This window comes from Oreochromis aureus, linkage group 9 (assembly GCF_013358895.1).
Source record: "Oreochromis aureus strain Israel breed Guangdong linkage group 9, ZZ_aureus, whole genome shotgun sequence".
NCBI lineage: Eukaryota > Metazoa > Chordata > Actinopteri > Cichliformes > Cichlidae > Oreochromis > Oreochromis aureus.
Window position 1 is genome coordinate 39,090,523 of NC_052950.1, and position 26,412 is coordinate 39,116,934.

Genomic DNA, 26,412 nt, shown 5'->3' on the forward strand with positions numbered 1-26,412 from the left:
CTGGAAGGTTCCCATGGTAACCACAACGCTCTGCTTGACGTCCTCTGAGCAGCGGAGGTCCTGGTACTGAGACAGGAAGTGATGCGATACAGCGATGAGGGCGTCCTGAGGCCAACGCTGGAACCAGTCCACTGTGCAGCCGGAAATCAGACCCGGGAACTGTTCAGGGCAGAGGTCAAAGGTCACTGATGAGAAACAGTAATTCTTAGGAGGACAGAGCCTTTGGCTCCACCAGCTTACATCATCATCAGGGTCATGTGACCTGACCATGAGTCCTCGCCGCACCTTTAAGGCACGAGAGCGAAACTTCTCCCCGACAGGCGAGAAACAGAGGACCACGTGGAGGTTGCTCCGCACGCGGGACAGGAAGAAGTCATAGAGGTTCTCGGGCGTCGGCGGGCGGCGAGGATGCTGGCGCTTCATCACGGGAATCAGGTCCTGAGTGATGTCATCCAGCTCGTCTCGAGCAAACAGGTTGGAAACTTCAGCGCTCGCCAGGACGTTGTTCATGTATTCTGCAGGAGAGGAGACAGGAGTCAGAAAACAAGACAGGCCCTGACCTCATGACCTCCTGACCTCTGACCTTTGCTTCCATCAGCAGGACAAACAAACAGTGTCAAAAAATCTGTTTTCCTCCTTTTACATTCAGACTTCCTGATATTTCACATGATGATTCACATGAACAGATAAAGTTTCAGCTGATGTTTGTTCTGCTGTGGTGCAAAAGACGTGAGCGAGTTTCTGCTGTGACTCATCAAAGCTGTCAGCTGATCGTTGGCACCCAGGAAGGCTTCTTCTTTGATGTCACTGTCGCTGAACAGGAAGGTGACGCCTTTCCCGCGCTGACCGGCGATCCGATACAGAGACTTCAGATCCTCCAGCAGGTGACTGCTGCTGTACGACCTGCAGCACACACACACACACACCCACACACACACACACACACACACACACACACACCCCCACACACACACACACACACACACACACACACACACACACACATTACCTGTTCCTGCTGGTCCAGCCGGAGCTCCGCCCATACTCATCCCCAGAGCCTGGGACAGAGTGATGTAACACCTGGACAGATGTTCAGAGTTTGTGAATCAGTGAGTCCACAGGCGTCAGTCAGTGAGGCTGGAGTGTGTGTACCTGTCTGTCAGCGGGGTGATGACCAGCCTGTCTGTGCAGCCCAGGTATTCATTACAGTAGCTGAACTCCACATCTGTGATCTGGATGACACATCTGTCCGTCTCCTCCAGGAAGTAAAACCTCGACTGTTTCTGCCATTCGAAGTCTGAAGCCGAGCGCACGTTCATCCTCACCTGACAAACACAAAGTCATATGACCCACTCTGACAGACACTATCAAACAGTATTTAGTTGTTTGTTTATATGTTTGCTCTTTGGTTCACCAGATCATCGAAAATGTCTCTCTGGTGGACGTGGATGGTGATCAGCGTCTCATATTTGGTCCTTTCGTTCCTGCTCAGCTCTCGAGTCGTCATGTCGATGAGCTCATTGAGGAGGTCCAGGAACTTCTGATTGGTTGTTTGCATGATCTGGCAACCAATAAGATGGGGGCAGTCAGGAGAGAAGAACAACATGATAAGACCCTGTAAATAATCACCATAGCCTTAATTATGTCCATCCATCCATTCAGCTTATCCTTTTTCAGGGTCACGGGGGGGCGCTGGAGCCTATCCCAGCTGTCATAGGGCGAGAGGCGGGGTACACCCTGGACAGGACGCCAGTCTGTCGCAGGGCTAACACACAGAGACAACCATTCGCTCCCACATTCACACCTATGGGCAATTTGGATTGACCAATTAACCTATCGCCACTAACTACATGTCTTTGGACTGTGGGAGGAAGCCGGAGTACCCAGAGGGAACCCACGCAAACACGGGGAGAACATGCAAACTCCACACAGAAAGACCCCGGCCTGATGGTGGAACTGAACTCAGGACCTCCTTGCTGTGCAGCAACAGTGCTAACCACCGTGCTGCTATATTCAATCTTATTTTATTTAGAGAGCGCCAAATCACAACAATAGTTGGCTCGAGACTCACCTGTCCCACATTAGCTTGAGTTTAGCCTTTTGACCAAAACCACTTAGATCTCCACCCTCTCACATAAATATGGTCACGTTTAGCTCCAAAAACCAAGATAGGAAAGACAGAATAGCTCAAATTAAGGCATGAAAGCACCTTCTTGTCCGACTTGCTGAGGACGAGTGCTTCTTCTGCGTTTCTCGTCCAGATCATCTGGATACCCAGCAGGCCAATCTGAGCCGGGAACGCCGACTGGAACTCCAGCAGCTTAAAGGCGGAGTCACTGATGGCCTGGTAAGCCTGACGGATGATAGCATGAAGGGTTTCCCTCACCCCAGCTAGCAGCTCTCCTAACCACACCTCCACATTCCCCTGCAAGTGGAGGTGAGATGCTGATTGATAAAATGATTCAGTTTAAGGGAAAAGTAACGGGGAACTGAATTACTGGGAGGTCTCCATGTGGAGGTGAGATTACCTGTGCCAGCACTGGCTGGCTCAGCTCCACAGTTTCTCCTTCTTGGGACTGGAAACTGATCATCTGGTCGTAGATTTTCTCATTGAAAACAACTCTGTTAATGTTATCGAACAGACTGAGCAGATGAGCCTGACAGACACAGAGGAAGCAGATTCAATGTCATGATCAGAGGAAAGCAGGAACTCAGCAGCAGGAACGAACCTGAAGCATCAGACAGCAAATACAAACCCATCAGATCTGAAACCTGTGAGCTGCTGTGTCACCTGTAAATCTGTCACCTGTAAATCTGTCACCTGTATAGTGTGTCACTTGTATTGTCATGGTCCAGAGTCTGTGGACTCAGTGATTTTGGTTTGAAGTATTATTATTATTATTATTATTGTTATTATTATTATTATTATTATTGTTATTATTATTATTATTTGTGGACTTGTGGTCTTGCCTTGGGATGTTTTGTGTTTGGTGATTTTCTGGGTTTCTGGGTTGGTGCTCCCTCTGTTGGTTCCTGATGTTAGTGTTTCCTCTGTCTCGTCAGGTTAATCAGGTCCAGCTGTGTCTCCAACCTATGTGCGATTTCCCAGTGTCCGTCTGTGTGTATTTATGTTGTGTGAACTTGTGTGCTCATTACTGGTCCGTCTGTGAAAGTCTCAGTGAAACTGTCTGCATGTCTACCTTACATCCTCCCTGCTCTTCTCCTCCTCCGTGTTCCCTTCGCTCTCCATCATTTTGTGTTCAGGTTTACTGGTTACTGGTGTATTGTTTAGTTTCTCCCAGTTTAGTTTTTGCTAAGTTCTGTTTTTGCCATCCCCGTTTTGTGTTCCGCCATTTATAATAAATCTCCCTCGCATCTCAGTAAGTGCCTGCGTTTGAGTCCTTTTCCCCACACACCACACGACTGCTGCCCCAGTAGTGACATGTATAATCTGTCACCTGTATAACGTGTCACCTGTGTAATGTGTCACCTGTATAATGTGTCACCTGTAAAGTGTATCACCTGTATAATGTATCACCTGTATAATGTGTCACCTGTATAATGTGTCACCTGTAAAGTGTGTCACCTGTAAAGTGTGTCACCTGTATAATGTGTCACCTGTATAGTGTGTCATCTGTATAACGTGTCACCTGTATAATGTATCACCTGTATAATGTGTCACCTGTATAATGTTTCACCTGTAAAGTGTGTCACCTGTATATCGTGTCACCTGTATGATGTGTCACCTGTATATCGTGTCACCTGTATGATGTGTCACCTGTATAGTGTGTCACCTGTATGATGTGTCACCTGTATAGTGTGTCACCTGTATAGTGTGTGAGTCAGAGGCTTGGCCCAGAATCTCCAGCAGGGCGGGGTCGGACACGAAGAAAAAACGAGGGAACACCAAGCGTTTCTTCTCCAGGTAACCGGAAAGAGACTTCTGACAGAGCTCCAACTGCTCCAGCAGGTGAGGGAGCAGCTGCAGGAGGAGGACAGATGGAGCTGCTGTGAATCAAGCACTCATATTTTACCCTCATGGCAGAGTGTTGCTCAGAGGCACTCGGGCCACACCTGGCTGAGCATCTCGTCTCCCACGCAGCACTGCAACACGTTGGGAATCTCGTGCGCTCGCTGCATGATCCTCTGCCACGATTTGTCGATGTTCTGGAAACGTTTGGCTTCCTGCGAGGTTTAAAACGCAGACTTCAGTCTTAAATATAAAAAAAAGACCAAATAAAAGTCTGAGTGTTTGCTCCTACCTGAGGCAGCTGCTTGGCGATGTCTCCACCCACAAACACCGCTTCAAGGTAGATGCAGAGGTTTTGAACCGACAGCCACTTCTCGATGATCTCTGAGGTGTTGGAGAGTTTCTGAACCCACAGCTGGATGGAGGGCTTGTACGGAGCGTTGTACCTGCGGAGCAAAGAGCCACAGGTGTAACCCTGCATGCACAAACAGCATTCCTACTTCACTTTCCTGCCTCTCATGTTTTTCTTGCTTTCTGACTCTAAAACGTCTTTGCTTTCCTTCCACCCTCGTCTCCTCACCTCCTCTGCCCTCGTCTCCTCACCTGTTGCTCAGCAGGGACGTCAGCACCATCAGGCTGTCCTCCATCATGGAGATTTTCTCTGCGGTCTCGGCTCCTTTCAGCAGCAGTTCTCCTCTGCTCCTGAAGGTGGCGAAGCTGAGCGTGTGGCTGCTCCACTCGGCCACCACGTCCTTCAGCTTGGCCTCGATGTCGCGCTCCTTCACCGCGCTGATGCAAACGTCCTGGTTCACACGGATAAAACACATTCTCACATTAAAGCAGCTTTAATAAACTTTCAGGATTAAAACAGTTTTTCTTTCTTCTTTGCATTTGATACATTTTTTTTAAATCAGTCCAGTCAAAAAATCAGTAATTTCTTTACCTGTAATCTTAATCTGGAGTTTTAGGACTGACCCAGTATTTTAGGTTTGTATGAATTCAGGTGAGAGTGGACTTTCTCATATGCTGCATTTCCAAGTTAATTTCTAACTTTGCACAGTTGTCAGACACATTTCAGATTTGTGTGTGTGTGTGTGTGTGTGTGTGTGTGTGTGTGTGTGTGTGCGTGTGTGGCTGGTCAGTTTAGATGTGTAGTGTTTTCAGGCTCAGACCTCGTTGCCCTCTCTGTGTTTCAGCAGCGGAGCCTCTATAATGTTTCTCAGGCAGAAACTGTCAGAGTCCACCTGGAAGCTGTGACCGGTCACATCGCTGAGACGAGTCCAGTGTCTGTGCAGCATCGCCTGAGCCACACATTTATTACACATTATTATTATATACTTCCAACACACATGTAAATATTTCACATTTATTGTGTACCCTGTATCTTATTGTGAAATCTCTGTCTCTGTGTTAGGTGTCTCCGTCACTTCCTGTTTTATTTTGATAGTCTTCTCTACTTTTGCTTCCTTTTCTCGTGATCTCCTGCCGTCTACACCTGTGTCACCCGTCTGTCTTCCGTCTCTCTAACTAGCCTTATGTGCACATGTAGCCTCACTGCTCCCCGTGGCCGATGTCCCAGCATCTGTTGTCTTTCCACTGTGGTACCTGCAGGACATGACACCACACCCCCGCTGAAGGCCACATCCAAACTCCATCGGTCCACCATTGAAGCTGTTCCACAAACGTTGGTGCAGTTTCTTAGTTTCCTGTTTTTCCTTCCTTTCAAAAGTATTTTATTACTCTACAAACGTTTGTGTAATTCCACGACGCGTTCTAACATTTCTGTGTAGCTGCTCTGCAGTCGGCTGCAGCAACATCAAATAATTGTAATGTGAGTGAATTTAGTGCATAAGTAACAAATCAAACATCATATGATGGCTGTGTTGCTTAAATCAGAGGTTCAGGCAGGTGATGAAATCAAGCTCAGGACAGCTGATTTCCTTTCACACATCCATCCTGCCCACAGCTGCTCCTCTTATCAGCACACCGCCCTGAAACTGGACTCCACCCCAGCTCCTCCTCTCACGCCTGTGTGCTGCTGTGTAAATGCCTGCAGATGGACGTTACTGGTATATGTGCTTCACAGTGAAATGTTTCTGCACCTTGTTGGCCATCATGTAGAGCAGAGGACACGTCTCTGTGAAGTCATCGATGGTCTTCTTCAGATCTCTGAAGGCCTGCCACTCCTTCAGGGCCTTTGGGAGCTTCCTGATCCTGAAAAAAAGACTTCAGAACTTCATCTCTGTGTGTGAACGACATATTTAACAATGAATGCCAATAAACAAGATTCATTTGTTTCTAATCTCAGATTTTTTTCATCTATCCTGCTGCTTCTCAAACTGTGAGCCACTGAAGACACGAGCTAAACTGAAACGCTCACATATCCAGTTTGATGTGTTTCAGCTTTGGCATTAAGAACGTTAATGACAGATTTAACATCCAAACTTTCATGAGTTCAAATAATGTTTTTATTGTCTTTCTACACTGAAGCTGAGCTGCTGTGCTGCGAGGTCAGAGGTCAGGATGCTTTCATTGATCAGTACAGTAACGTGTCTGTTTGGGAACACGTGAGGTGGAGGCATGAACGTCCTGCTGAAGCCTTAATGAGCTGCACCTGTTCTGGAAGTCCTGCAGCTCCGCGCTGATCTTCTCGATGTTGAGGTCGGCCCACAGGATGTCGTAGTAGCCGGCGACGCTGTCGGTGACCGAGCTGTACAGACTGTAGAGTTTGGACAGCAGGGAGAGCTCCCTCCGGATCCTCTGCAGCTCCGGATACTCTGCAGGGAGGAGACGGCCGGTGAGGAAGGAGGAGACAAACAGGAAGTGGGTGGGTGAGTCGCTCAGTCGTACCATTCACAGGCAGCCCGAACAGCTCCTCTCCACCTGAGCAGGTGGTGTACTTCCTCCACAGCTGATCGAACTCTGCCTGAAAACTCTGCAGCCGCTCGCTGGCTTCAGCCGGGGCCACGCCCTCCACCCCCGGGCCCCTGCATTTATCATAATCAATGATATTATCAGTATGTAGCCCAGGTTCAGGACGGGCTACATACTGAACTTGGAGGACAAAAACAAAGTATTGATACTAATGCCAGTGTTGGTGCTGATAGTGTGGATATTTGGATGGCCCTGCCCACCTGGAGCAGGTGCCTCTCTGAGGTGTGCGTACCTTTGGTTGTAGTCGGTGCAGAAGCTCTGAGCCTGGCTCTGGAGGCTCTGCACTGCAGACAGCAGGTCTGTCTTCATGCTGGGCTGAATCTGCACCAGAGTGTTCTGGGTCTGCACCACCTGAAGCCACAACACACACACATAACACACACCTGCATCCCTGCACCTGTCACGTGACGCCCCTCCCTCTGACTCACCAGGTCAGTGAGGTTTTTCCAGGCGTACATCAGGCCGTCCACGCGCTCGCTGTTCCCATCACCGAAGAGCAGCTCGTGTCTGTTGAGCAGGGCGAAGGATTCCTCCACCGGCCTGATGGTGGCGTCGATCCGAACCTCCGCCTCCCGAACCTCCAACAGTGAGCAGGAGAGGATTGAGTGAGGGGAGGGGCTCATGAATGAATTCTACTCTGTGGGTCGTTACATGAAGGACTGAGAGAAAAAACAGCTGAAGAAAGAAAACATGACTGAATGTGAAGAAAGTACGGAGGCCTGAAACTGCCAAAATTAAAGATAAAGACTGAAATTGTAATTTTATGAAATAATTGATGCCTAAAATAGATTTTATAGTATTTTAGTGCAATTAATGAAAGAGATATTTATTCAATTGGCTAATTTCATTTTTATTTATTTATTTTGGCAGTGCCAGACATTAGCAGCTGTACGTTTATGAACGAATAAATTAATCAGAATCTAAAAGAAAAACTGGATCATTTTTCGATTATTGGGTTGAAAGAAGAATTTAAAGAAAAAGAGGAGGTGCAGACGTAACACACAGCCAATCAGATGCTGGCTCACCTCTCTGAGCGCAGCCATGGCTGCTCTGACATCATCCAGGTCTGAGATTGGCCGCTGCAGACGCTTCGTGAGCGCGTCCACGAACGACAGGATGTCGTTCATGTCGGCGGACGCTCTGCGATTCAGAGCGGCGCCGAAAGCTCGTTTCCAGTTGTGACACTCGTGAGTGAGCGAACGCTTCAGCTGGTCGGTGTCCAACAGGATCGAACCCACTGTGTAAAACTCAGGGAGCTCCGAAATCTGCTCCTCCAGCCTCTGCAGGCACAGCAAGGCATCATGGGTAAATCCACTACATGTACGGTCAAAATCAGCTGCTCTAAAGGACGTGAGGGTCATTTTCTTTCAGCTCTGACACGTTATCAACGATGGCTCCGTGAATTTTTTTTTTAAAAAACTAGCGCCCCCTGCTGCACCAGCACTGAACTGCAGCTGCAGGACTGTACAGTGTTTATTGAGAAAACAATGAATTACACGATAAAAGACATTTGTGTTTTTTTCCTCCACCTGCCCTTTAATGACCCCAAAGTGTTTTTTTTTTTACTAATAACTCAGATAAAAATATAATAAGCTGTAAAAGCACGGCGATGTTCAGTGGTGTGTCTGTAACAGGAAGTCGACTCACAGAGTAGAAACAGATCTGAGCGCTGAACTCTGTCAGAGACGGGTCGGACTGCAGGAAGGCCTGCACCTGCTCCTCTGGGTCCTAAACACAGCCAGCTGTTAGTGCAGCTCAACAACAGTAAGACCAACCTGAACACACACACACACACACACACCTGGTTCCACAGGGTGGAGAAGTGGCCGAGGTCATTCAGGGTTTCGGCAGCCTGAGCTTTCAGGTGTGACACGATGGAGCTGAGCTGCATCACCAACCTGCTCCAAACATCATCATCATCATCGTCATCATCATCATCAGAACATGCACTGATGGGCTGACTGTCATGTGATCACGTGATTAACATGTGAAACTGATCCCAGGTCTCCCACACACACACTCCTCATCCACAGAAAAGGCAGCAGCATCAGTCTGGACAGTGAAGCCAGTTTGTGCTCTCTGAGCTGCTCTCTGCTCCTGATACAAATTTCTCACACAGCTTTTAATTTTGTTGAACAAATAATTGATTGTGTTCGTTCTGAGAGCAGGTGGGTTTATCTGACTACACGTCAAAGACAAAGAACACTGTCCAGGTTCTATGGGCTCAGATTGTTGTCATAAATATTTTGTACTTGTAAATCAGAATGCGTATATTTGTGCATCTGTAGATAAGAATTTGTGTGTGCGTAAAAAAGATTTGTGTGTAAAAATATTTACACAAGTTACAAATTCTTGTTGTTCAGGTCTGGTTACAGATACAAAGCAAAAAAATCTGAAACTCTGCACTCAAGTTTCAACTTACAAATGTGAATTTTGACCCATTTTTTCTCCCTTTCAGCTGATTGGTCAATGTCATGTCAATCAGAAATGTAACTATCCAATCAGAGAACAGATGGATTTGGCTGTCAGAGGGAGGCTTTACTGAGCTGCAGGTCCTTGAAGGGTAATAGAGTTTAAAGGTGGAAGATCTTTATATAAATATCCCATAAGGCTCATACAAGCTAAGTCCTTTTACCTTTGGTAGCTGTTGAAAGGATACAGTTGTGGTGTACCAGTGGTCAGAAACACCATTATTACTTTAGTATTACTTTAACACAAAATCAGGGTTGACCCTGGACCACTGCTATGAGTCACGCTACGCAGCATAAAGGCCGTTTCACATCGGACGCGGCATGCGCTGTGCTCACCGCTAACTAAGAGCGAAGGATCCAGAATTTGTTGCGCTGGCTGCTGAGCTATGCTTCTACATCGTTTTTTAGTGGCCGGTCTAGTTTGTGCTAGATGCGCCTGATCCTTGTTGTTTCACAACTTGTATCTCTCTGACTTTATCTCCTCTACGAGAGTTTGTGTTGTATTATGTTCAAATGTTTAATAAAAACATTCATTCATAACGAGGAAAGCTTTGTAACTGTCCCAACTAGTGAAGAGTGTGTCATTTCCACAGCACTGCTTTCCCTCCGAGGTCGACCGCGCCTTTGAAAACGCTCTGGAGGTCCCTGTGTGAGCACGTCAACCTGTGAGAAAACGTTTACTTGGACACACACAGATGTTTTCCTCCATGGTGTGGCAATAAGAGACGTGAAAGAGCATTAATCCTTCAAGGACCTGCAGCTCAAAAAAGCGCCCCTCCAACAGCCAGACCCATCTGTTCTCTGATTGGATAGTTACATTTGTGATTGACATGACATTGACCAATCAGCTGAAAGGAAGAAAAATCAGGTCAAAATTCATACTTGTAAGTTGAAACTTGAGTGCAGAGTTTCACACAGATTTTTTTGCTTTGTATCTGTAACCAGACCTGAACAACAAGAATTTGTAACTTGTGTAAATATTTTTACACACAAATCTTTTTTACACACAAATTCTTATCAACAGATGCACAAATATACGCACTCTGATTTACAAGTACAAAATATTTATGACCACTATTTGAGCCCATAAGGGGTTTAAGCCCAGGACCCTCCTACAGTGGTGGAGCAGCACTAACCGCTGAGCCTCTGTGCACCATCTGAATTTGTCGCAGGTCAGTTTGAGATTTTGTGCAAGGACTGCAGAACCTTTCTCCACAGGACCCACTCTGTGTGTTTCAGTCAAAGCCATGAAGGACGTCAGCTGCAGGTCTGATTGTGCATCTCTGCGTGTCCACAGCGTCTCAGCCAGAGAAACATCATGTCGTGTCTCTGCTGTTTTACTGACCTGCTGATGTCTTTGTGTTCAGCCAGCTGTCTGTCCAGCGCTCGCAGCACCACTGGCTTCACTGCCACGTCCTCTCCTCCACTACGACCCGCCGCCTGCTCCGCCTGAGAAACAGAAAGAGGGGCGGGATGAAGCTGGAGTGCGATTGGCTGCCTGCTATCAGGTGATTTTAAAGCAGGATGAGTCAGATGAGCATACCTGCTGCTGTTTGTACTGCAGGTGAGAGTAAGTCCACAGAGGGATGTCTTTGGTCACAGACAGCACGACGCCCACCAGCTTATTCACCACAGACTGAGACATGAGAAGGACACACAGGCTGGGTGACTGACAACAGTGACTGACAACAGTGACTGACAACGGTGACTGACAGCAGTGACTGACAACGGTGACTGACAACAGTGACTGACAACAGTGACTGACAGCAGTGACTGACAACGGTGACTGACAGCAGTGACTGACAACAGTGACTGACAACGGTGACTGACAACAGTGACTGACAACAGTGACTGACAACAGTGACTGACAGCAGTGACTGACAACGGTGACTGACAACGGTGACTGACAGCAGTGACTGACAGCAGTGACTGACAACAGTGACTGACAGCAGTGACTGACAGCAGTGACTGACAGCAGTGACTGACAACAGTGACTGACAACGGTGACTGACAGCAGTGACTGACAACAGTGACTGACAGCAGTGACTGACAACAGTGACTGACAACGGTGACTGACAGCAGTGACTGACAACAGTGACTGACAACGGTGACTGACAACAGTGACTGACAGCGGTGACTGACAGCAGTGACTGACAACAGTGACTGACAGCGGTGACTGACAACAGTGACTGACAACAGTGACTGACAGCAGTGACTGACAACAGTGACTGACAGCAGTGACTGACAACAGTGACTGACAACGGTGACTGACAGCAGTGACTGACAACAGTGACTGACAACAGTGACTGACAGCAGTGACTGACAACAGTGACTGACAGCAGTGACTGACAACAGTGACTGACAACGGTGACTGACAGCAGTGACTGACAACAGTGACTGACAACGGTGACTGACAACAGTGACTGACAGCGGTGACTGACAGCAGTGACTGACAACAGTGACTGACAGCGGTGACTGACAACAGTGACTGACAGCAGTGACTGACAGCGGTGACTGACAACAGTGACTGACAGCAGTGACTGACAGCAGTGACTGACAGCGGTGACTGACAGCAGTGACTGACAACAGTGACTGACAACAGTGACTGACAACGGTGACTGACAGCAGTGACTGACAACGGTGACTGACAACGGTGACTGACAACAGTGACTGACAGCGGTGACTGACAGCAGTGACTGACAACGGTGACTGACAGCGGTGACTGACAACAGTGACTGACAGCAGTGACTGACAGCGGTGACTGACAACAGTGACTGACAGCAGTGACTGACAGCAGTGACTGACAGCGGTGACTGACAGCAGTGACTGACAACAGTGACTGACAACGGTGACTGACAGCAGTGACTGACAACAGTGACTGACAGCGGTGACTGACAGCGGTGACTGACAACAGTGACTGACAACAGTGACTGACAGCGGTGACTGACAACGGTGACTGACAGCGGTGACTGACAACAGTGACTGACAGCAGTGACTGACAGCGGTGACTGACAACAGTGACTGACAACAGTGACTGACAGCGGTGACTGACAGCGGTGACTGACAACAGTGACTGACAACAGTGACTGACAGCGGTGACTGACAACGGTGACTGACAACAGTGACTGACAACAGTGACTGACAGCGGTGACTGACAACGGTGACTGACAGCGGTGACTGACAACAGTGACTGACAGCAGTGACTGACAGCAGTGACTGACAACAGTGACTGACAGCGGTGACTGACAGCAGTGACTGACAACAGTGACTGACAGCGGTGACTGACAACAGTGACTGACAACAGTGACTGACAGCGGTGACTGACAACGGTGACTGACAGCGGTGACTGACAACAGTGACTGACAGCAGTGACTGACAGCAGTGACTGACAACAGTGACTGACAGCGGTGACTGACAGCAGTGACTGACAACAGTGACTGACAGCGGTGACTGACAACAGTGACTGACAGCAGTGACTGACAGCAGTGACTGACAACAGTGACTGACAGCAGTGACTGACAGCGGTGACTGACAACAGTGACTGACAGCAGTGACTGACAGCAGTGACTGACAGCGGTGACTGACAACAGTGACTGACAGCGGTGACTGACAGCGGTGACTGACAACAGTGACTGACAGCAGTGACTGACAGCAGTGACTGACAGCAGTGACTGACAGCAGTGACTGACAGCGGTGACTGACAACAGTGACTGACAGCAGTGACTGACAGCAGTGACTGACAACAGTGACTGACAGCGGTGACTGACAGCAGTGACTGACAACAGTGACTGACAGCGGTGACTGACAGCAGTGACTGACAGCGGTGACTGACAGCAGTGACTGACAACAGTGACTGACAGCAGTGACTGACAGCGGTGACTGACAGCGGTGACTGACAACAGTGACTGACAGCAGTGACTGACAGCAGTGACTGACAACAGTGACTGACAGCAGTGACTGACAACAGTGACTGACAGCAGTGACTGACAGCGGTGACTGACAGCAGTGACTGACAACAGTGACTGACAACGGTGACTGACAGCAGTGACTGACAACAGTGACTGACAGCGGTGACTGACAGCGGTGACTGACAACAGTGACTGACAACAGTGACTGACAGCGGTGACTGACAACGGTGACTGACAGCGGTGACTGACAACAGTGACTGACAGCAGTGACTGACAGCGGTGACTGACAACAGTGACTGACAACAGTGACTGACAGCGGTGACTGACAGCGGTGACTGACAACAGTGACTGACAACAGTGACTGACAGCGGTGACTGACAACGGTGACTGACAACAGTGACTGACAACAGTGACTGACAGCGGTGACTGACAACGGTGACTGACAGCGGTGACTGACAACAGTGACTGACAGCAGTGACTGACAGCAGTGACTGACAACAGTGACTGACAGCGGTGACTGACAGCAGTGACTGACAACAGTGACTGACAGCGGTGACTGACAACAGTGACTGACAACAGTGACTGACAGCGGTGACTGACAACGGTGACTGACAGCGGTGACTGACAACAGTGACTGACAGCAGTGACTGACAGCAGTGACTGACAACAGTGACTGACAGCGGTGACTGACAGCAGTGACTGACAACAGTGACTGACAGCGGTGACTGACAACAGTGACTGACAGCAGTGACTGACAGCAGTGACTGACAACAGTGACTGACAGCAGTGACTGACAGCGGTGACTGACAACAGTGACTGACAGCAGTGACTGACAGCAGTGACTGACAGCGGTGACTGACAACAGTGACTGACAGCGGTGACTGACAGCGGTGACTGACAACAGTGACTGACAGCAGTGACTGACAGCAGTGACTGACAGCAGTGACTGACAGCAGTGACTGACAGCGGTGACTGACAACAGTGACTGACAGCAGTGACTGACAGCAGTGACTGACAACAGTGACTGACAGCGGTGACTGACAGCAGTGACTGACAGCAGTGACTGACAGCGGTGACTGACAGCAGTGACTGACAGCGGTGACTGACAGCAGTGACTGACAACAGTGACTGACAGCAGTGACTGACAGCAGTGACTGACAGCAGTGACTGACAACAGTGACTGACAGCAGTGACTGACAACAGTGACTGACAGCAGTGACTGACAGCAGTGACTGACAACAGTGACTGACAGCAGTGACTGACAGCAGTGACTGACAACAGTGACTGACAGCGGTGACTGACAACAGTGACTGACAGCGGTGACTGACAACAGTGACTGACAGCGGTGACTGACAGCGGTGACTGACAGCAGTGACTGACAGCAGTGACTGACAGCAGTGACTGACAACAGTGACTGACAGCAGTGACTGACAGCAGTGACTGGCAGGTGCATGAACATGACATTATCTCCAAGGCCAGTCCTGTGTGACGTCCTGCTGTAAAACCAAACGGTGGACCTGCCGATACATGAGAACTTCCAAAATGTTACTGAGGGTCACATCTGCTCACAGCTGGACACAAATACCTGAATGTCATCCAGACTGGGTCTGAGGACCATGCTGGGGATTGCAAGGTGGATGGAGGTTGTGAGGAGAGGTAGAGGAGGAGCTGGCTGGGCACTGCTGGAGGAAGACACCAAGGAGGAGGAAAAGTGTGGCTGTTGTTTGGAGACATGAAGTCTGCTCCTCAGGGCCTCCAGGGAGGATCTGGTGGCTGAGAGAAAACAGTCCAAGCTCAGACGGCTTGTAAGAGGATTTGTTGGTTAAAACAGAGCAAATGTGTTTCTGTGGAAGTTCAGACTGAACAGAAGGAAGAAGGAGGACAGAAGAAGAAGAGTACGATGGCAGGAAGGAAGAAACAGGACACAAGGAGACGTGGTAGAAAGGGAGGCTGACCTTTGACCAGAGCTTCAGTGCTGCGGTAACAGAGCTGACCAATCAGGTTGTAGAAACGACAAGGGAGACACGACAGACAGCGAGTCTGATGTTTGGAGTCTGGATGGAGACACTTAAAAGACCCCTGAGGACAACGAGCAGAGATGAATGAGTGTTTGTGTGTGTGTTTGTGTGTGTGTGTGTGTGTGTGTGTGTGTGTGTGTGTGTGTGTGTGTGTGTGTGTGTGTGTGTGTGTGTGAGAGTGTGTGTGAGTGACCCGGAGATTAACAGTCTCCACAGTCTTCATCTTCCTCTTCAGCTCCTCGATCAGTTCGTACACGTATCTCTCCACCTGCTGACTCTGCCTGCACACAGACACAGTGTGATGGAGACACTCAGACCAGCAGGACCAAAGCTGCAGTTCCTCTAACGTCCAGCAGAGGCAGCACTGACTCAGTCCCCATAGACTCTCATGTTAAAATAAACATGTTTACAGCCTGATACAAACTGTCTGGTGTCTAAAGATCATTAAGGTTTAAAGTTGACATTATAAGGGGCGTGGCCTCTTTTGAGTCCCTGAGCTGGAGCTCTGGACCACGTCTGCACTGTTGGAGCCTTTTGGAACATTTTTAATGACATTATCTGACCAACAATACGACTGCTGTGAGGTTGCTGTGGTAACACACCGTCCATCAAGGCTGAGCTCCAGGATTGGCTACTCAGCAGTAAAAGGCAGGTATCTGTGTGATGTACTAACCTCATGTCAGCAAAGAGAAACCATCGCAAACATCACAGAAGTCACAGTTTTGAGTCTGAATATTGTCACATTCACTTTACTTGTGATCTCACATCTGCTGCTGAGCCTGATGATTAATATATGTAAATATGGGTTTTTCTACAGCTGAACTTCTGCTTGTTGCTTTCATTTGTTTGTGGGAGTCTTTCCTCTGACTTTATCATCACCAAGTTCTTTATTTTTCTGTGTCACAGTCTAACAGCTGGATATTTACAGCAGTGGGTGAGTGGCTCGACACAGCTGCAGCCTTTCACGTGTCAGTGTTGCTGTCAGTGTTACCAGCTCAGTGTGACAGCAGCAGCTTGGACCAAGCTTCCTGTCTGTAGTAGGAGGTCGTGCGCCGACACAGACGAGTCTTCAGGAAGGACCAGCAGACGGCAGGACGACATGGACCGAAGCAGCCGGCCGATGCGACAGTCCAACAGGTCTGTCGCCATTTTGGCCAACAGGTCCAGGTCTTTGAGAGCCAAATACACATTCTGCAGGACTGACACAGAGTGGAAGGGAATCACTGACGAATGCTTATAAAGCTGATGTCCTTTCTTTGTATATTAGCACAACAACAGTGAGACGGGAAGCTGTCCGTCCTTACACCGCTCAGTGTTGAGAGCAGTCCAGGACAGTGAGGTGAGCCCAGGGGAGAGAGCTGCCTCCACACGGCCAATGAAGGGCTGCATGAGGGGGAGGAGGAGAGGCGGGACCCTGCCCACCACAGAGCTGTAGTCCTGGAGCATCTCCAGCAGCCTGGACCAGAGTCAGCACCATCAAAGAAAACACAAGTTTACCAAAATGAAGAAGAGATGAACACAAGAGTCTGAGAGGAGAAGAGTAACGTCGCAGAAATATCACAGAGAAAATAAATCATGATGTCGTTTAATCAAGAGGCCGCAGCACCTTGTTTCTGTGAGCTTTTCTTTCTATGCTGCCGAATACAGTCAAACACAACAAGTACAGAGTGAACACTAGGGCTGCCACGATTTGTCGACTAGTCACGATTACGTCGACTATTAAAATCATTGACGACTAATTTGTCTTTTGAAGCTTTGTAAGATCCTGAAAGACGCAGGAATAAGTAGGATTTAAGAGTGTAGTAACGGACTGAAACAGAAGATGGCAGCACTTTATCTACAAGGATCCCAGCTGCCATTAAACGCCGAAGAAGAAGAAGCAGTCTCCAGTATCGTAGCTGTTGTCGGGTAGTGCCCAAATTCAGGGGCCGCATTTGTAGGCCGATAACGTTACAGCGACGCAACAAAAGCTGCCCAAACTCGAAGACTTCTCCAAATGCGGCCGACAAATGTGTCCTTAATTTCCCCAGATTTGAAGGATGGGTCAGGTGTATTCTTCGTAACCCAACCTATCCCAGAATTCATAGCGTGGCTCAGCCAATTCCAGTTTTCAACAATGGCGGCAGCTACTTAGTTTTAATATTACTTTTATTACTCTTTCTGGGTCACAAAATAAAGTTTTTAGATATTTTCAGGCGATAATGTAGCTGTGTAAACTTCAAATATCTGCTCGATTTATCAAGACATCACATATTTGCAAAAGTGCTCCGATGTTCTCGAGGACGTCTGTTAAGCACCAGCTCAATAGCTAGCCGGATGACCGGCTCACTAGAGCCGGCGAGAACAGCGAACTACCGCCGGCACAAACACCACGCGGTCTTTCGCTACTGAGGTTTAACATGATATATAAGTCACTTAGATAACTTAAAATTGTTACTGTTTTTTTTTTTTCAGTGTTTTATTTGTTCCTGAGTAAATCGGTTTGGCTGAGATTAAATTTACAGTTTTCACACAGCTGAATAAACGTCAAACAGAAAACTGATTATCAGAAGTGTGAGATGGTCGAGAATATAGTCCGGTGTCCTGTTATATTTTAGATAGCAAGGAGCAGACGGCCGAGTTTATTAAACTCCACCGAAACAATCTGCAAATTTCATTAAAAGTTTAATAAACTGTCATCTTGTCTTTATTTTTGGTTAGCACATACCTTAAACACTATGAGCTGTCTATAACACTATAAGTGTGGCACTATGTTAAAGACAGAGACATGAAAATAGTACCCCCCCATTTTATTTTATGCTCAAAGACACTTTCTTTTAGTAAGGCCACTACAATGTCAGTTTTACTGTTATATAAGTTCCGCCAGCAGAGGGCGCTCGGTCCTGTACGCATCGGTAGCTGACGCTACACTAGAAGAAGAAGCAGAACTGATTGTTATATTTTTCTGTTTTTACAGGTAAGCTGGGTGGTTATAAAAGTGACAGACAGCAGTGGCGATTAATGATAAATGTCTTGTGTGTGGCGAATGTTAAGCTAAAGAGCTAATTTCCAAGTTGGTCCAGTTGTTAGCCTGTGCCGATCCAAGTGTTAGACTGTACCGAAACTCTGTGCGCTTGGTGCAGGTATTTTTTTGGGTTAAAGCCACAAGATATATATTTTGCACAATAAGAGAAAATGTCAATTGCTGTATGGTTAGTTCATGAAAAATGAATGCTGTAAAAATTGTTAAGAAAAACATTTATTTGAAAGAGATCTAGTTTAATAAATACAGTTAAGAAGGCAGGTCCATAAATAGATTAAAACAGTGGTAAAAACAATATAAAACTGTAATCAGAGTTCACTATGTTATTCATGTGTATAGTAAAATGTATTTTTGTGATTTAAGCAGTTTATCAAAGTGGTGCATATGAATATAGAACTGTATAAGTTACGTGTAAAAAGTAATGTTGTCTACACTAGAAGAAGTAGTGTCAGTGGTGAAGAGGCAGCGTACGGCCCGCGTGCCAAAGAGAACTGATTGTTATACTTTTCTGTTTTTACAGTTTTTCTGTAAAAATAAATATGTTGCACGGGAGATGAGTTGGCCCATCATTTCAGCGGTGTAACATAAGCTTATATAACTATCATTAGCTGTAAGCTAATGATAGTTATATAAGAGCAGACACATGCTGGTGCAATAAGCGGTACGTTTTACATCCAATTATGTCGACTAATCGCAAAAATAATCGGTGACCAGTCGAATATCAAAATAATCGTTTGTGGCAGCCCTAGTGAACACACACACAAAGTAAATCAGAACAACAACCAAAGAAAAGACATTCACAGCTGGAAGCTTTGGCCTCGCCACACATCTGGAGTGAACAGCTGCTCTCACCGGCTGTACAAATCTCTGAGCTCTGATTCCCTGGAGGTCATCTTCTGGATGACCTTTGGCACGTTCACGCCCAGTTTGGTCATCCACCGAGCTTCCTGCAGCACCTCCAGCACCACAGGGTCCAGGTTCACCGAGACCTCCTGAAACAAAGAGGCTCTTTCAAATGGTCAATAAAATCTAAAATCTAACAGCAAATTTAAGGATCCAGGATCCAAAGGTGTGGTGTTAGTTCACTGTCTGCAGAAACAAAAGCAGTCGACTCTGGACTGTCAGTCACATGACTCAAATGTGTAAAAACTATTTGGTCAAATCTGAAAAAGATGATTAGAAAGTTAAACCCACACAGGACCTTCAAAAGCTGCTTTCAATCGCTCATCACAAACCTTGCTGTCTTCATGTCGCACCAGCAGGGCGGCGCTCAGGCAGCGTGGCGCGCTCTCTGCAGCCTGACTCCACCCCTGCAGGTGCAGCACCTCATACTGCACCAGCACCACAGCCAGCTGGTTGTAGGTCCGGATGACTTTAGTCATCTCTGGTCCCTGAGACAGACACAGACAGGCGGCGTCACCAAGGACGCGCTCATCACAGAGATTCATGTGACTGATGGGGTAAAGTCAGAGTGTGCACCTTCAGGAAGTCAAGCTTCTTCTTCAGGATCATCATCGGTGCTTCAACCTTCCTGAAGAGCTGCCGGCTCCAAAGGACCCTGCCTGACACCTGAGAGAGAGAGCAATAACAAAAGCTCTATCGGTAAATAAATCATCTGTATTTCTCAATAGAAACACAATAGAAGCACAATAGAAGCATCCTTCTTGTTGTGTTGATCGTGGAGAGTTGTACACAGACACAAGAAGCTGTCATCATGTATGAGTGATGTCGTGCTGTGATGTCAGCATTGTGCGCTCCATGTTATGTAACGTAGAACAAAGTCTTCACTTTTATGTCAACAAGAACTTTGTGAGCTAACCACCAACCTGTCGACGCCCATGCCAGCTAAGCTAGCTGCCTTCCTCCGTTCACTGCTGCTGGGGTCACAGTGGTGACTGCTTATGTAAAGTCTACACGTCCTTTTTTCCACCAGTTCCTTTGGCACACTGGAGGCGTTCTCATGCCAAACATAATCTCACTAAAGAGTTTTAGTCTTCTCAGTGGGCTTAAAAACCTCCAAAGAAAGACAGTCGAGGTACCAGATGCTCTAACCCCCTCAGCTGAATCCTTTTCAAAGCTCTACGTTCCCTGGAGAAGACTGGCTGGATGATGTTCTTTGTAACAGATTGAAATTAAAGCTATGCAACAGTCTTTACAGTGAGCTGTGTCCCTCACTGTCTCTGTCCTCTAAGGTCTTGTTGTTATCCAGAGCACAGTTAGACTCATGTGCAAGGTCACCATGTAAGCGACTGTTTCTCTGTAAGAGCGTCACACACATATCTGTTCCCAGGATAACTTGGAAGACGTGTATAAATGAAACCTGCGTTATTGCCCCTGCGAGCACTCGCAGAGACGTTCACTGTGTAAGCTTTCGCTTCCTTACAAGTAAATCAAAGTGCTGGACCAACTTTCCTAACAGTAACACATGAGAGGAAGAGTCAGATCATTCATGTTACTCTAGTTTCTGACCTTCTACAGTGGCAAATTAATCTAAACCAGGGTCTCAAACTCCAGTCCTGGAGGGCCGGCGTCCTGAAACTTCTCCTTGTGTCCCTGCTGCAACACACCTGAATACAGTTAATCAGTTGTTAGCAAGACTGTATAGAACCTGACAGCATGTTGAGGAGGTAACTCACCCATTTGATTCATGTTACAGCAGCTCATGAGTGAATGAACAAACACTTTAGTTCCCTTGAGTAGGGTTAGGAGTTGCCATCTCAGCATGCAGTCAGGTTCTATAGACTCTTGTTAATGACCTGCTAATGTATTCAGGTGTGTTGCAGCAAGGACACATGAAAAGTTTCAGGACGCTGGCCCTCCAGGACTGGAGTTTGACACTCGGATTTAAACTAGTGAATTTCCTGCTGGTGTTTGTGAGCACGGGGTGAGCAGGTGTAAGTACCGGCGGCAGGTTGCGTCCGATGGGCGGCCGGTCATTGTGTTTCTGGTAGGTCTTCCTCAGCAGCTCCAGATCTCGGCTGTAGCGCTGCAGCAGCAGCAGGTAGTACTGCCTCAGGTCCAAGCGAGCCAGCGGACCCGACTCAAACATGGCCAACAGCTCCAGCAATCTCTGCGTCTGAATCCAGACACATTGTTTCAGTTCTGTGTGTTTGATACGATAAGAAGTCGGTTTCAGTTCTGATTGTGTGAACTCACAGAGACAGACCGGCTGAACCAGACGTCCAGCAGAGACCGAAGACACTGGAACACACTCTGAACCTGGAGCTGGAAGTCTGCATAGTCCCTGTCAAACTGAGACACACAGAGCTTCCTCAGGACTGAACCAGAACTCGTAACAGCTGGAAGAGCGAGGTAAGCTGAAGCCTCTGGAACCACTGAGTTATTTCTGATCATCATCTAAGACATAATTAGACAGAAACACACGCTGTCTGAACTAAACACACACTGTTGTTGTGTTGTTACTGAACACACTGACTTCTCTTAAAGCAAATGGAGTCGAGCGTTTCAGGAAGATCAGACTGGTAGAAAGCCCTGAAAGCATTTCAAAGACTTGTTCATCGCTCCACAGTAAGAGCATCTGTCCACAAACGGAGGAACTTCTGACTTTCAGGACTGTTCAGTTCAGCTTTGACTTGGTAACATCCATCAATAACCTTCATGGTTAAACCGGTGTAACGCCTATAGACGTGGTTACTAGTATTTTTTGTTTTTTACCTTGTATTATTATTTCCGACACCCCTTGAACACACTGATTTTCCGTAGTTCAGTGAATGCAACAAAAGCACGCTGCTGCATTAAGCTAGGCAAAACGGAGCAAGACACCCGAGAGCAATTAACAAGCTACACGAGGCCTTTATGTGTTTTACTCTCGACCAAAACCAGGCAGAGCGTGTGTTTGTTCTTGGGAACTCCGACTGGTTTTTTGTGATCCTGGATCTGAAGTGGTTCTGGATATGGATGGCAAGCCAGACCCTGTGAAAACTCTTGGTGAATCCAAAAGCAGTGTGGCCAGCTGTTCTGGATGCAGGAGTAGAGCTACAGTCTGAATTATTTCAGATCGCAGGATTTCAGATAAGCAAGAGCAAAAACTGCTTCCTCCATACGGCTCGTTTCTCTGGAAACTATTGAACTCCCAATATCCTGCTCATCTGGAGTCAGGTCTAAAGAGACTACTCATTTTATTTTATTTTGTTGTTATTTTCAAAAGAGCGCTCTTCTCTGTCGATCTTCGGTATAATTTTCTTGTTGTTTACATTGGTTTATTGCACCATTGTAACATTGTAATAAACCTACCGGCTGTTCAACACTCAATTCTCTTAAGTTTATTTTACTCCTCTCGAATCTAGTCGATAAGCTTAACCTTACTATACTAAGCACGTGTTACACTTGCACACTGGTTTCCTCTCTGTGTGAGCTTTGGTTCAGCTATGTCTCTATGAGGAGTGTTATAATGTCCACATCTGTGAGTGTGTAAGGGTGTGTGACCTGTGACAATGTGCCTGCCAGATGTTTGTGAGCGTGCATACTGGTGCACAGAGACACTACAGTGAAGCACATGCTGGATAACATCTGTGACTGCATGACTACAGTCTGTTAAATAGCTGATAAGAACGGTGCTCGTGTTAGGAGACCAGGAAGGAAACGACTGTTCTGACGTCTGATGGAGGCTGTTGTGTTCAAAGGTGTTTCTACCAGTTAGTAAAAGTTCTCTTTGTTTATCCAGCTGCTCTGTGAGGTCAGAGTGTGATTACTCAGAGTCCAATTAAGACATGAAACTTACCTGTTACTGTGTTATTAGCTGTTATTGGCTCATTCAGCCTCACTGTGAGAGAAGTTTCAAAATCATATTCTTCTGATAAAAGTTGTCCCTGTAAAACCAATAAAGTCCTGTTCCTGTCAGGGCCTGGGTCTGGGGAACCAGGACTAAGGTGTTTTTGTGGTTTTCGCTGTTTTCCACCCGTCTGTTCATGTTTATCTGTGTGTGTGCTCCGGGGTGTTTTGCCTGAGCGGCCTCAGAAGTGTTCCTGCGCCGGAGGCATCCACACCTGACGCTCGCCATCTGCAGCAGAGTACGCTCGTCAGGAGAGCCGTGTTTAAGAGTGAGGCTGAGTTCCAGTCGGTGTGGGATTCTTCAGTCTAACTAATTCTAGTTGAGATATCATCTGAATTTCAGCAGCGGGACCACTCCTCCTTCACGCCCCCTCCGGCCTCAGGCTATAAAAAAAAAACCCCTTCTCCAATACCTGCTGTTCTCATTTTCATGCGAACACCCCTCGTCGCCAGACGCCTCGCAAATTCTAAGAGCTTGATTCCTACTCACCCTTTGGCTCATCATCATGGATGTCCTGTCGCTCAGCCCATCGGACCAAGACCTCACTCTTTCTCCTCCTGATTTTCCCCTGGCAGTTCGGGATCTGCAAACCGATCTTCCTAGTGGAGCCGCCGCGGAGTGCCCTATTACAGCCGGCCCATCTGGTGCGCCTTCCAGCAGCCGTCCTCGCCACGCAGCTGTCAGGTCTGCCATTCGCATTCCCCGGAACTCCTCTCTCCGCTCCAACAATACAGCGTCTCCGGTCGCTCCCCTTTCCCGCAAAACTACAACCTCCGATCTGCTACTAGAGGACGATCCCCTCCCAGTAAAAGTTCTGGGCAGAGCTCCACTCCGGATCACCCTGAGGCACGTCTCCAGCCCTGCGGAGCTTCCCGGAAACACGATCGATCTCAGCGTTCAACTCTGAGGTTTCGCCGCCGTTCCCACGCTCTGGTGAGGTCTCCCGAAGATTCTTTGCCCACAAAGGTCTCTGACTGGACCCTCGCCCGTCTCCAACGAGTTCTGAAAGAGAGAGGCATCCGCTTTCGTCAATCCGATAACAAGGCTACATTATTCTGTTTCTTCTTAACATCTCAGCGCTCCCGCTCTCATTCACCGAACAGAGTTAATCCTCTTCCGGGCACAAACAAAGCTTGCGCCTCCATTAACAACGCTTCCTCGCTCCTTTCAGCCTCACCCAGCCAGCTACAGCCGCAGCTCGCCACCACTCCGCATACTCCCTCCTCAGCTGCTCCTCCCACTCAGCGTGACACTCATCTAGGGTTGCCAGTTCTGCGTGCCCCAATCCCCGCTTCGCAGCTCGCCCCAACAAACCCTCTCGGCACCGAGTTGCCAGGCCTCAGCCACATATTCCTCCATTGCTAAACTCTGCCTCCAACCTCGGCACCGGGATGCCAGGTTTTCAGCCAGCTTTTCCTCCTCTGCTAAACACTACAGGTAACCTCAGTACAGGGTTGCCAGGTCCTCTCACCTTCGCTCCTTCCCACTGTATTTCAGCTAACATTCCCACAACCGATCGTTCATCCCTCCAACCAAGCAGCCTTTCCTCCTCCCATTGGTGAAGTTCAGAGCTGCACTTGGCCTATCCTTTTGCCCAGGCTCCATTTCTTCAAGTTAACACTGCCCAGTTTTCGCTGGCCACAGCAATTCTTCCTCCCAACCCACCGGCCCCAAAGCCTTCTCCTGTATCTGCTAACCTTCTCCAACACATCATCGCCGGTAAAAACATAGATTTCGCCGAGCTCATTCTTCCTCCTCTCACGCAACCTGCTCTTCCTAGGGTGATTGATGGCCATGACGGTTCCATTATTATACGTGGTGTGGCCCCTTCTCGGTCAAAAGAGTTCACTCTGGTCGAGTTTGCTCTAGCCTTCTCGTTATACAGAGACGTCCTCTGCACCGCTTTGCCCTCCTGAAGACCAGAGTTTGACTCCTGTCTGACCATTATTCTCGACCTCGCATTACGATTTGGCAGCACCGGATTCTATCAGTACCACATCCAGTTTGCTTCTCAGGCAGCTGCTCACCTTCAGCAGTTTAACCAAGACACGTTCTGGGGCAGTCTCAATCAGGAAATCTACTGCTGCGTCTTTGCCGCCCATTCTTCTCTCTCCTGCAAGTCGTGCGGCGCCCCTTCACATCCCGCAACCCTCTGGGCATCGCCACCAGGAAATATTCAGGCAAAAAGCGCATCATCATCGATCTTTCTGCTCCCCACTGCAGTCAGACTCCAAGCATAAATAGCCTCATTCCCAGCGACGACTACTCTCTCAAATACTCAACAGTGAAACATGCCATTTCTCTCATTAAGGCGCATGGCTATCTAAAGCCGACATCACAAGTGCCTTTAAAGTCTTGCCGATTCACCCCGACTTCTGGCACCTGTTCGGAGTCAAGTGGAGGGATGCCTATTATATCACTAACCCATCACCTCGACCTCAGAAAATCACAGCACACCTTACCTTCAGATCCTCTGTTCATCACCTGATCTGGCCACGCCCCAACCAGGACATGGTTCCTCTCACACTTTCGCCAAGTGTTCTCGTCTTCCGGGATTCCTCCAAATCTCTTCTCTGGCCATCCCTTCCTCACCTATGCCGCGACTTCTGCCTCCCGCAAAGGAATCCCCGACCACTTAATCAAGCTCCTGGGTCGATGGTCATCACAAGCCTACCTGTTATACATTCACAACAATCTCCAAAACCTCCGTAATGCCCGGTCTTCGCTCCTGTAGGGGATACCATCTTTGGGGGATCTGCCCGGCCTGAGAGCCATCGCCAGTCCCCTTCAAGGCCTTCCCCAAACCGCAGCACTATTCACACTTCCTCATCCCTCATCGCCCATCGTTACCAAGGATATGGTCCCTGCTAGTGAAATAATAATTATTGTGAAGATACCTCGCTCACTGGGATTACCTCTGAACTGTGTTTTTGTGTCACCAGGGTTCGGGAGTAGAGTGTTTTTTCACGGAGCAGAGCCACGGGTTAGGAACAGGAGTTTTTTGGAGTTGTGTTTTCACTTTATCATTTTTGTCTGTTTCTGTTATTTTTTCCCGTATATAATAAAAGTGATTAATGTGTTTAAAGAATATAGATTTGAAATCACCTCCAGTTTGCAGTGATCCAGGACGTCATAGGTCTTGGATTCAGTTGTGGAGACGATGGTCTGGTAGCGAACACAGATCTTCTCCACGCCCTCCACCTGAAACACACCTGAGCTCAGTTTGAATCCGTCTCATTTCTGTCACACTGAAATGGAAGAACTGGAAAAAAGACTTTTGACACAATTAATAAATAA

General features: G+C 47.9%; 1 protein-coding gene across 1 annotated transcript in view; it reads right to left on the bottom strand.

The window, feature by feature from the left end:
• Positions 1-26,412, bottom strand: part of LOC116329484 (dynein heavy chain 5, axonemal-like) — a 44,735-nt gene that overhangs the window by 14,477 nt on the left and 3,846 nt on the right. The window contains 32 exon segments of the mRNA XM_039617393.1: positions 1-159; positions 286-515; positions 1,010-1,080; positions 1,153-1,325; positions 1,415-1,561; positions 2,210-2,425; positions 2,529-2,657; positions 3,827-3,982; positions 4,075-4,185; positions 4,263-4,416; positions 4,574-4,773; positions 5,143-5,271; positions 6,073-6,184; positions 6,585-6,747; positions 6,821-6,957; positions 7,137-7,255; positions 7,333-7,482; positions 7,930-8,184; positions 8,552-8,632; positions 8,706-8,802; positions 10,721-10,824; positions 10,919-11,011; positions 14,869-15,056; positions 15,239-15,582; positions 16,293-16,500; positions 16,606-16,757; positions 19,176-19,315; positions 19,559-19,714; positions 19,803-19,892; positions 21,226-21,399; positions 21,480-21,575; positions 26,221-26,316. Coding sequence (XP_039473327.1) covers positions 1-159; positions 286-515; positions 1,010-1,080; positions 1,153-1,325; positions 1,415-1,561; positions 2,210-2,425; positions 2,529-2,657; positions 3,827-3,982; positions 4,075-4,185; positions 4,263-4,416; positions 4,574-4,773; positions 5,143-5,271; positions 6,073-6,184; positions 6,585-6,747; positions 6,821-6,957; positions 7,137-7,255; positions 7,333-7,482; positions 7,930-8,184; positions 8,552-8,632; positions 8,706-8,802; positions 10,721-10,824; positions 10,919-11,011; positions 14,869-15,056; positions 15,239-15,582; positions 16,293-16,500; positions 16,606-16,757; positions 19,176-19,315; positions 19,559-19,714; positions 19,803-19,892; positions 21,226-21,399; positions 21,480-21,575; positions 26,221-26,316 — 4,830 coding nt within the window.